Source organism: Sebastes umbrosus, chromosome 14 (assembly GCF_015220745.1).
Source record: "Sebastes umbrosus isolate fSebUmb1 chromosome 14, fSebUmb1.pri, whole genome shotgun sequence".
In the NCBI taxonomy this organism is placed as follows: domain Eukaryota; kingdom Metazoa; phylum Chordata; class Actinopteri; order Perciformes; family Sebastidae; genus Sebastes; species Sebastes umbrosus.
Genome location: NC_051282.1, coordinates 19,132,791 through 19,145,157, shown reverse-complemented (window position 1 = coordinate 19,145,157; position 12,367 = coordinate 19,132,791). Strand labels below are relative to the sequence as shown.

General features: G+C 37.4%; 1 protein-coding gene across 2 annotated transcripts; it reads left to right on the top strand.

Annotated features, from left to right (window-relative positions):
* Positions 1 to 5,660: 5,660 nt before the first annotated feature.
* Positions 5,661 to 11,555, top strand: zfand2a (zinc finger, AN1-type domain 2A). 2 transcript variants are annotated; one of them, XM_037793185.1, is made up of 10 exons: positions 5,661 to 5,856; positions 6,569 to 6,676; positions 7,472 to 7,566; positions 8,707 to 8,838; positions 8,916 to 9,067; positions 9,156 to 9,296; positions 9,416 to 9,497; positions 9,596 to 9,672; positions 10,947 to 11,077; positions 11,234 to 11,555. In XM_037793185.1, the coding sequence occupies exons 2-9, from the start codon at positions 6,622 to 6,624 to the stop codon at positions 11,056 to 11,058; spliced, it is 846 nt and encodes a 281-aa protein (XP_037649113.1). In that variant the 5' UTR covers positions 5,661 to 5,856; positions 6,569 to 6,621; the 3' UTR covers positions 11,059 to 11,077; positions 11,234 to 11,555. The 2 variants fall into 2 exon arrangements, with proteins under 2 accessions (XP_037649113.1, XP_037649112.1); XM_037793184.1 differs by having other exon boundaries at positions 5,662 to 5,856; positions 10,947 to 11,031.
* Positions 11,556 to 12,367: the final 812 nt, after the last annotated feature.

Here is a 12,367-nt window from a genome sequence, read left to right as displayed (position 1 = left end):
ACTGCATTTAGCATAAAAAATATGCTCAAATCATAACATGGCAAACTGCAGCCCAACAGGCAACAACAGCTGTCAGTGTGTCAGTGTGCTGACTTGACTATGACTTGCCCCAAACTGCATGTGATTATCATAAAGTGGGCATGTCTTTAAAGGGGAGACTCGTGGGTACCCATAGGACCCATTTTCATTCACATATTTTGAGGTCAGAGGTCAAGGGACCCCTTTGAAAATGGCCATGCCAGTTTTTCCTTGCAAAAAATGAACACAAGTTTGGAGCGTTATTTAGCCTCCTTCGAGACAAGCTAGTTTTAGGTAGTTTTCTTAGGTCTTTCTAGTTTCAGATGACTTGCTAAAACCTAAAAATCGCAAGTTGCGTTTATGCGTTAAAGAAATTAGTGGCGTTAAAAACAAAATTGCATTAACGCGTTATTATCGTGTTAACTTTGACAGCCTTAATCGTTTGTTAATTATTATTATTATTTTGAATGGTCAATGGCAAAATAAATTAGACACTCCCACTGATGAATTGCTTAAAAACATTTTTTAAATGGGCAGCTATATTCTATTAAGTGTTCATGTTTTCTGGTTCTAGTTTGAATTAAATGTTCAAGTTGTTTCTATTGCTTGATTCATTTTCTTTGCAACTACAGCATTTCAACATTGTGCCAACCAACCCTGTGATTTGGGCTGTTTGGCAAAAAATGCACAACACGACTTTAACCACGAATCATCTCATTTTAGAAAACGTGTGTACATTAAAACATATCTATTTGCTGCTGGTTAGAATATTCTAACATAACTTATGCCAGAGTAATATTGCAGAAAGTGAAACGTCTGTTAACAAACCCTGGTCTCCCCTATACCCAACAAACAATAACACTGAAATAGGCAACTAGTCCATATTGTAAATGAGCTTACTGTTGATGGTGACAGCAGGAGACGACGGCACACATAACGTTACGTGTTGTTATTACTTGGCAGTAGTCTTGGTGGACATCATCTCTTCCTCCTGCTCCTCAAGCTTCCTTTCCTCAACGCACAGGTGTTTCGGTTTAACTTGTGACCGTGTTATCTGGTGACTTTCACCCGAATGCATCCTCGTGTTCCTATAGTAACTACTGACGTGCACAGAGGAATGTTAATTTAAAGTGTATAAAGTACAGTTCAAAGCTTTCTGTTCGTGTTCTCACTACGAGACACCTGTATCCACTGAGAGAGGAGGGGCTGCTCGCAATCTGACATTTGCTAAACGTACTGCCACTCAATACATCTGACCAATCAGGTAGAACTAAACAAAACTAGGCCCACCTACAGTATAGCTGCAGTCCTGCACCTCAGCAATGCTTCACCCAGCCATAGATTTACATCTGCAAAGGTGAATTAATTATTGAATTAATTCATTATTATAAGTCAAGTCTTATTTTAAATTAAATGACTATTTAATATGAATCCTACTTTTTTTACTTGATGGTAAAGGATTTATTAAACAATATTTATTTAAAGGTCCCATATCGTGCTCTTTTTCAGGTTCATACTTGTATTTTATGTTTCTACTAGAACATGTTTACATGCTTTAATGTTCAAAAAAACGCTCCGTTTTAGCGCATTTTGACAGAATTGCAACAGAATTGCAACAGAATTGCAACAGAATTGCAACAGAATTGCGTTGCCAGGCAACAGTTTGGGTCCATGTGTACTTCCTGTCAGCTGATGACATTCACATACACTGCAACCAGGAATAAACTGGGACACATTTAGAATGTTTACATTTAAAATTGTGTCAAGGGTCTAAATATTGTATATTTGTGACATCACGAATGGGCAAAATCCTGACAGCTTGTTTCAAATGCAGAGTTTCTGAATACGGGCTGTGTGTATTTCCCTATAGATTGAGTGTTTGGATACTTTCACAGTATTTATATAGGACTTAAGCCTGCTTTATAATAAAAAAAACACGAAAATCTCACTTTTTTTAATAATATGGGACCTTTAAAATATACTTTTCAGGTTCAGGAGTACTGGTAACAGGGTTGCACCAAGCATAGCACACAACAAATAAAAACATCTCATAAAAAGTGTACCTTTGATGCCTGAGCTGGACGAATCAAATTATTTGATGGTTTATTAGCTGTTTTGTAACAGAAAATGATAAATTAAATGTGCACCTTTTCAAAAGTACTGATGCCTAAATTGTCCTCCAGTTCTGGAATGACCCACAAACATTTTGCCAGTGAAGGCCTCACCAAAGGGAGATATTAATGAATATTCTACTTCAAAAAATATGTTACAAACACTGATATGTGCAAAACAAAAGATAGAAATGTGAGCCAAACCAATAATACTCTTCTTACTAAAAGACAAGTGTCACCTTAACTAAACCGTTTACACCTCTGTACGTAGATTTATTAGGCTACTTCTCATCATACACCCTAACATTATCCATTTGAAATACTGCCTTCCACAAATTTATATTTACATGAATAATTTTACATTTATGTATGTTAATGATAGTAATGTTATGCCTTTGATTCTCATTTTGCTTTTACTTATGCACTTTTACTTTTTATATATACATTTTTAATGAGCATTGCTGAAGGGTGCCCAATATTTTCATTGCCAACGACTGCTCGCTGTAATTGTTGTGCATCTGATGAATAAAGAAAATTGAGTATTTTGTCTGTAACCAAATAACTTGGGATTGTAGACTCCAACTGTGGCCATTGCAGACAATGTAAATATGTTGTCATATTAAGAGGGTCTGTTCATTTTTTGTGATTGCTTCAGTTTGGTCACTTTATTTAGAAAGTATTCCTCGGTATGCCATGATGTGTGCATTGATGCTGAATTGACTAATTTAATGTGTTGCAGTTTCCAACTTCGACCACTGGAGGGCAGCAACACATTATTCTACACACACATCCTGTAGGAGCTTTCAAAATAATAAAAAAAAAAAAAGCTGTATTTTCCAGTCTGTGATGTAAATGTAACTTTACAACAAAATATAACGAAGACAGAGGAGGGAGGTAATGATAGAGGGTTGTTGGGGGCAAATTTGGCAAATCAGCCACACATTGTTGTTTGTGCTCATCAGAAAATCACAGTAACAAAAGCCGATTGTCCACCAGTGGTGGAAGAAGGACTCACTCAGACACTTTACTTAAGTAAAAATAGAAATCAGTCTAAAAATACTCCATAACAAGTAAAAGTCCTTAATTAAAAATGTTACTTAATTAATATATAAATACTGTTAAACTATCAAAACACTGAATCCATGGAGAAACACACACAGCCCGTGTTCAGAAATTGTGCGTTTGAAACAAGCTGTTAGGATCTATGTCCATTTGTGATGTCACAAATATACAATATTTAGATCATTTCACAGTTTTAAACATAAACATTCTAAATGTGTCCCAGTTTATTTCCTGTTGCAGTGGATGTGAATGACATCAGCTGACAGGAAGTAAACATGGACCCAAGCTGTTGCCTAGCAACGCAATTCCGTTGAAATGCGCTAAAACGGAGCGTTTCAGACAGAGCGTGAATACAGGTATATTCAGACAGACAGGATGAGAAAAAGAATGTGTTTTTTGAACATTAAAGTATGTAAACATGTTCTAGTAGAAACCCAAAATACAAACATGAACCTGAAAATGAGCACAATATGGGACCTTTAAGTAAAAGTACAGAAGTATTATCAGCAAAATGTAGCCCTACTTTATGAATCAAAAGTAAAATATGCAGGATGGATCCTTTCACAGTGTTATATTATTATAGAATATTATATTATTCTGTTTTTATCACTAACAAATACATATGTTGTAGTTCCTCAACTTGGAGACAATTTCCTACTTTGTATACTATACTGGGTAGATTCGAAGTATAGTACTGCATCATATCATATAAGATTATCATTATGTAAAAAGAAACTATAAGTGTCAATTAAATGTAGTGGAGTAAAAAGCACAATAGTTGCCTCTGAGATGCAGTGGAGTAGAAGTAAGTAGCATAAAAATGGAAATATTCAAGTAAAGTACAATTATGTCAAAATTGTACTGTACAGTATACTTGAGTAAATGTGCTTAGTCACTTTCCACCTCTTACATGAATGTGTAGAGATGAAAAAAGGTCTAGATCTTTCCAGACTTCACCTGTCATTTCTACTGATTTCTACTACTGACCACACCTGAGGTGACGTAGTGTTTTCCTGACATCACGATACGTCATTCTTGTGTTGTCATTATATTATTCTGTTTTTTTTATCACTAACAAATACATGAAAGAGCATTTTAATATTATAGTTCCTCAACTTGGAGACAATTTCCTACTTTGTATGCTACTGGGTAGATTTGAAGTGTTGTACTGCATAATATCATATAAGATTATCATTATGTAAAAATAAACTATAAGTAAAAAATGGAAATACTCAGGTAAAGTACAAGTATGTCAAAATTGTACTTGTACAGTACTTGAGTAAATGTGCTTAGTCACTTTCCACCTCTGAAATGAATGTGTAGAGATGGAAAAGGTCTAGATCTTTCCAGACTTCACCTGTCATTTCTACCGACTTCTACTACTGACCACACCTGAGGTGATGTAGTGTTTTCCTGACGTTACGTTACGTCATTCTCGTGGGCGGAGCCTGCATGATATTCCTTTATTAGTCCTGCATTGTGGAAATTTGAAATCTACAGCAGCAAAGGGGATAGTGCAAAAAACAAGATGCATCAGCTAACACTGTAAAAACGAGCTAAACAAAGTGTAACAAGATATGAACCATTTAAATAGAAGGAAGTATAAACAATAGGAGCAGTATATACAGTATTGACAATAAACAGACTATTAACAAAATTGCACAAGTGGAAAATTATATTGCACAGTGAGAATGAATGAATGAATGAATGAAATTCCACCTGAAAATATCAGGTTATTGTCAGTTTTTTGGTGTGTAAGTAAACAAGTATGTCAAAATTGTACTTGTACAGTACTTGAGTAAATGTGCTTAGTCACTTTCCACCTCTGAAATGAATGTGTAGAGATGGAAAAGGTCTAGATCTTTCCAGACTTCACCTGTCATTTCTACCGACTTCTACTACTGACCACACCTGAGGTGATGTAGTGTTTTCCTGACGTTACGTTATGTCATTCTCGTGGGCGGAGCCTGCATGATATTCCTTTATTAGTCCTGCATTGTGGAAATTTGAAATCTACAGCAGCAAAGGGGATAGTGCAAAAAACAAGATGCATCAGCTAACACAGTAAAAACGAGCTAAACAAAGTGTAACAAGATATGAACCATTTAAATAGAAGGAAGTATAAAAAATAGGAGCAGTATATACAGTATTGACAATAAACAGACTATTAACAAAATTGCACAAGTGGAAAATTATATTGCACAGTGAGAATGAATGAATGAATGAATGAAATTCCACCTGAAAATATCAGGTTATTGTCAGTTTTTTGGTGTGTAAGTAAACAAGTATGTCAAAATTGTACTTGTACAGTACTTGAGTAAATGTGCTTAATCACTTTCCACCTCTGAAATGAATGTGTAGAGATGGAAAAGGTCTAGATCTTTCCAGACTTCACCTGTCATTTCTACTGATTTCTACTACTGACCACGCCTGAGGTGACGTAGTGTTTTCCTGACGTCACATTACGTCATCCTCGTGGGCGGAGCCTGCATGACACATCAAAACAGACAGCTCAGCGGTAAACAGGCTGTTCGGTGCTCAGGGATCGAGGGTTACACGGCTGTCAAAAAGGCACAATAACATCGGAATTAACCAGGATTTATTACAGATAACATCGCTTGCCTCCTGCTGTTAACACAACAGACCGAAAACACAACGGGGTTTGGTGAGTTTGGTGAAATCAAACGAGAGTTTAGCTGTCAGATTGAAGGACCGTTAGCTAGCTTAGTCAGCTAAAAGTACAGCTCGATTATAACGTGTAAAAACAGCTGTGTGTTATCTAGATAATGATGTTTACTGTGTTGACTCTGGAGGTTTAGAGAGGGAGAAAGTGAAGCATTGTGTTTGTCTTCATCCACTTCAATACAAGACAACATGATTTACTGCTTAACACACAAGCTACATGCTAACATATGTGGTTAATAAACAAGTATTACTGATGATTACTTATAAACATGTCATGATTTGGTGCCAGTAGTCATGTCTGTTTACCTTTACCCTAGTTAGGATGGAGATATTTTCAGCTTCAGCTGGTTATGTAACCAACCTAATCGTATAAGTTAGTCTGGCCTAGTTAGCTAGGAAGTTAGCAGCCTCTTCTGTGAGGACTCAACAATTCACTGTTTTCTTTCTTTCTGGGCCAAGATAACTTCTGAAAGCCAAAACCAGCAAAAGTCAAATAAAAAATAGTGTTACTAACAGTATAAAATAAGCCATCTTAACATGATGTTAGCAATAAGTAACTCACGAATGACTAAGCTAATTTGAGCTAACGTTCACTAGCAGAGCCTTTCAGTAAACACACACACACTGAGAACTTGATCAATCACAGCTTTGTTTTAACACAGTAAACATGTTTAACCCTTTACCTCCTCCAGGTTGTTGAGATTTCACCACTGTCTGCTGTGGAGATCACGTTGTTTTCTGTGTGATGGAGTTTCCACATTTGGGAGAGCACTGCTCTGAGAAGACCTGCAAACGTTTAGGTGAGTGCTGTTTGGGAGGAAAGATGACAATGTTTGTTTATTAAAGGTCCCATATTATAAGAAAGTGAGATTTCCATGTTTTTTTTTTATTATAAAGCAGGCTAAAGTGCTATATAAACACTGTGAAAGTATCGAAACACTCAATTCACAGGGAAATACACACAGCCCGTGTTCAGAATCTCTGCATTTGAAACAAGCTGTCAGGATTTCTGTCCATTTGTGATGTCACGAATATACAATATTTAGACCCTTGACACAATCTTAAACGTAAACATTCTAAATGTTTCCCAGTTTCTTCCTGGTTGCAGTGTATGTGAATTTAAAAAAAATGACTTGCTCCCGCAATCACTTTCTCTGCAGAGAAAAGTGTGTGCCGGAGCAAGTCATTTTTTTGAAAAAGCACATATTGGAGGGGATCTACTCCCAGCACCCCAAACAGTTTTGAGAATGTGCATGTTTTCCTCTCCTTGCAGTGTATGTGAATTTCATCAGCTGACAGGAAGTACACATGGACCCAAGCTGTTGCCTAGCAATGCAATTCTGTAGAAATTCTGTTGCAATTTTGTCAAAATGTTCTAAAACGGAGCGTTTCAGACAGAGGGTAAATACAGGCATATTCAGGATGACAGTATGAGGAAAATAAAGTTTTTTTTTAACATTCCAGCATGTAAACATGTTCTAGTAGAAACACGAAATACAAGTGGAAACCTGAAAATGAGCATGATATGGGACCTTTAAATCCTGCTAAGTTTGATTTGAACCTGGAAATTTAAAAACCCCTACTTCACATTACAGATTTTCTTCCTATGAGATGTGACGCCTGTCAAGAGATTTTCTGCAAGGACCACATATCCTATGCAACTCACAAATGCATGTCGTCCTACAAAAAGGTAACTTTTTTCAATGTTACATTTTAAAGGCTACAAAATGATCAGGCCATTTCTTTAGGTTGTTTTTATGAAGGAATATACAGTATATATGTCCAATTAAAATCACACTTTCATTAAAGCAGCAGTAGGCGAGATTGGAGCAAATATGATTTTAAAAAATGAGACAGGTAATCTGAAAAAAAATCTGCAAGATTTCACAGACCGGAGGAAAACAACCAATCAGAGCCGAGCTGGAGTCTTGCCGTGTCTGAGCAGCTGTCAATCACTCGCAAACTCCGATGAAACGGTCAAACTAGGCAGCGCTGATCAAATATGAACCAATATTTTGTTACTGTAATGCTTATTTCTCGCTTAAAATGTTTTCAGAAACATCTTGTAGTGTACTGTTTAGCTGTAAAATGAGAGTTTGGCCACCAGGCCACAGCCATGTTGAGAACAGTTGACGAAATACCAAGCACCGCCCACCAGCCAGAGCACAGCCAATAGGAACACTCTCTCTCTGAAATGACCTGTGATTGGCCAAAGTTGAATTACAATATTCTGAAAGGTTATTATGGTATTTTTGCCCAATGATGTCAAAATTATACTGCCTTTATAAAACTAAATGTAACAAATGAATACATAGATATAAATTGACTGAATTGATATTTGTTATTAAAATGATAAATTGTACACCAGCAACTTGGTAAAAACATCTTTTAAAATGATCAGGAATTACAATTCAAGTGTAAACTCTTTTAATGCAGCAACAAATTTCTCAAAACTTAAAAAGGAATTCAAATTCCAGTATGTAATGTATATCGTATATAAACATAGAATTAAATTGAATAGATTGGCCCCATTGTCACCGATACCCGATCCAATTATTTGAGTCAGTATCGGCCCGATATCCGATCCGGTACTGGTGCATCCCTACTATCTGGTGATAATATTTGGGTGCATTACACAAATAAATAAACCTACTGCATTCACCAATTTATCCCATAGCACATTTTGATATATCCTGCTTCTCTTTCCTGATTTTGAGTTACTTTAAACTGTGAACGGTCAGAGTTTACAGCAGTAGTGATGGCAATATATTCACCCTTTGAGCATCTGTGACCCTCCGTTTGTTAAATGTATTTAATTTGTTTTCTCTAGGACATCCAGGTCCCAGTATGTCCTCTGTGCAACATCCCCATTCCCATAAAGAGAGGAGAGACGCCCGACATTAAAGTCGGGGAACACATTGATCGGGATTGCAAATCGGACCCTGCGCAGAGAAAAAGAAAGGTTAATATAAAACTGAGGTGTTTCACCTTACAGTGAGTTATAATCTAAAAACAATAATAAGACTATTTTCCTTTCAGATTTTCACAAACAAGTGTTCTAAAGGAGGCTGTAAGCAGAAGGAAATGATGCGAGTGACCTGTGACCAGTGTCATTTAAATTACTGTCTTAAACACCGGCACCCACTAGACCATGAATGTAAGACTGACGGGAAACCCCTGTCCAAAGCAGGGTGGGTACAGTCACACTACATCTTCAGATCCGTTCATCTGAATATTGCACTAGGAATTGCTGACTTAATTTTTTTTTTATTGTCGTAGACATTCTGCTTTAATGAGGACCCAAGGTGCTTCCTCCACCTCCACCTCCACCTCCACCTCTGCCTCTAGTTCTTCCGGTTCAGGAAACTATAGACCGGCTTCTAATGGTGTGCCTGCAAACAACAGAGGCCACAGCGCTGGGTAAACACTTTCACTTAGTGTTGATTTTAAATGCGTCAGAAGAAGGTCAGCCTAATCACTTTTGAAATAGATGCTTAAAATAATACTTGACTTTTGTCCTGTTTTTGTTTTTTCCTCAGCCCTGCCCAGCTACCCAGGATTCCTACTTCCGTTTCAGCACAGAATGTAATTCCACCATCAGCATCTTTTCAGGCCGGCATGGTATGAACATTGTTTACATGACATCACCTGATTTCAATAATTCCCAAATGCGAGGAACATGTGAACATGAGTGTGCTGCTCTGGTGCTGTCATTGCAGACGGAGGAGCAGGCTTTACAAAGAGCTCTGGAGATGTCCCTGGCTGATTCGAGGGAGACAGTTCAGCCGGCCCTCACGTGAGTAAACTTTAGACTTTATTATCCCACAAGAGAGAATTCTTTTCTGCAGCACTGTACTTGTCAGACACCAATACGTTCAACAGCACACAGTGACAGTGACAGTAACAGCAACAGCAATACAACAATGACACAACAGAAAGTGATGGACAGCAGTACACACTCAGGCCTATTGAGCGACGCCTGATGTTTAAGGCGGCTATGACTGCCGGTATCAGGCTTTTCCCAAAGCGAGCCCTATTGCACCTCAGTGTTCTGTACTAGTGCCCGGAGTGGGGCATTATGGTGAGGTGGTGATTGAGTGGGTGTGTGATGTCCTGTGCTATTGAGATTGCAATGGCTTTGTTCATCAAAACATAGACGCATCCTATTATCAGCTCGACATCACTCCTAACACGGCGTGCTGCTGTTGAGTGTTTTTCTCACTGACCTTTAGTTTAAAACAGTGGAGTGGTATTACAGATTACAGCAGGAGTGCACAGCACACCACTTTATCTGCGTAACGCCTTTCTTAATAAGGTTACAAGGTGTAGCATAAGTAGATAAACATTAAAACATCAACAACCAAGTAAATACGTAAATAAAACTTAAGATAAAATACCAATAAAATCACACAATATGAAAATAAAATATAGCAAGCACATGAAAAGATCAGCTAAAGTTTTTGTATTTTTATTCAAAAAGTAGGTTTTCAAAAGGGATGTAGAAGAAGTCAGTCTTGCTCTCAAATTCACTGTCAATACAGCAGAAGAGCTTTGTGTCTTTTGTATCTAAACAAAAGTTAAATTGAATTTCTTTTATTTGCACAACAGTAACTCATGAGAAACATGCGTAAAAGATGATAGATGCTTAATAATGTCATATCTATACAATGCAACTGGGCTCCTTTTGTAAATAGTTTCCCCAATATTGTTACCACTTGATAAAAATGTAATGTGTTAACATGTCAGGGAGAGAGCAACAGGAATATGTGAGCCTACTTGTTTGTAAGGATTGTGATACAATGGAACAGCTATTGAACCTTGTATTGACGTTCTTTGACAGCAGCTGTTTCCAAGGTAAAAAAAAAAAGAATCAAAGTTGTGGGAAGTATTCTGATATTTACCACTATCCTAGTTTATATACAGTATACACGCATACCGTCATCGGTTTAATACACATAAGTACACATAATAATAGAGGCAGCATTATACATAAATCCAGATTCACAGGTCTTAACTTTGTTTGTTTTTTTCCCACCACTAACTGTGATTCTCTTTTTGTTTGTGCCTCAGCCCTCAGGAGCAGGAGGATCTGGCTCTGGCTCAGGCTCTCGCTGCCAGTGAAGAAGAATACAGACGTCAGCAGCAGAGACAACAGGTACCCGGAAAGCTTAGGCGCCCGTAGCATGCTTACAGGAACACATGTAGGTACACTGTTGTCATGGCAATCCATCCTCTTTGAACTTCCTGTACTGACAGAAGAAAGACTAATTTTGCCTTTTCATACATTTTTAATTAGTATATGAAATATGTGGGGATAAATTAGTCTGTTTCTAACCGTATTTTCTCTCTTTGTTTAGGGGCGAGAGTCCAAAACCTCCAACTGCAGCCTCTCTTAATCTCGGATCACCACTTAGACTTCAAAAGCTGTGCTAACTATCTACTAGAACCTGCACATCTGGGCTATCCATATCCGGGATCAATGATTGTTAAATGAAGAAAATCCTCTTGGAAGTTGCTGAGATATTACCGCCTTCTACAATATATAAGCACATAACTTTCCCAGCAGGATCTGTCATTTTTACTAATGCTTTGCTCTGTATATATTTTCTATGCTGATCATGATGAAAACCATTATATTACCATATATATGAATATTGAATAAATTATTTCAAAGATGCATGCAGATGTGAAATCGCTCAATTGATTCAGATTTGAAGACGCACTTAACACTGAGACACCGAGGAGAGTTATTAAGGCAAATCAGCAAGTCTGTCAGAGTTGTGAAGTGGAACAATCAAATAATGTAATCAGCTCTACAGCAAGGAGGGTTTGTTTACAGCATCGGTGTGGGTGATGACCACATGAAGCTGAAAGTGAGAATACTGAACTATTATGGTTTCCACACGAGTTTATTTATGCTTTGCCCTCAGGCCGTCATCAGGTAAACCTCATTGTAAATAAAGACCATACAAGTGATCAACATGTACAGGGTTTTACAGGAGTTTTTGATCTTAAATACATTCTACTGTTCAAGAACTTTGTAACAATTGGTTCCCAAACTTCAAATTCAGGTTTCATATCAGAACTGCTGTGGATTAAGACAGTGGTTCACAAACTTTTTCACGTCAAGGACCCCTAAACTTAAACAAATTAAACCATGAACCCCCATTTGATAAGATTTTGTCCCAGGGTCCCCCATCTGATAGGATTTTTGCTTTTTTTATGTTTTATTACAGAAAGTGTATGAAACCCATGACCAAAATTGACATCCATTACAATACATACTTACTAATGGAATTATTGTGAAATTAAACGATTCCCCTTTTTGCTGGAGACCCCCTTGAACTCCTTCAAGGATCCCTGGGGGTCCCCGGACCCCACTTTGGGAACCACTGGATTAAAACACAATACCCTTGACAGTTTAAAACGGATTTCTGTATTTTTACATGAGAGGGAGCAACTTTGACAGCTTTAAGCAGATAAATAGGATT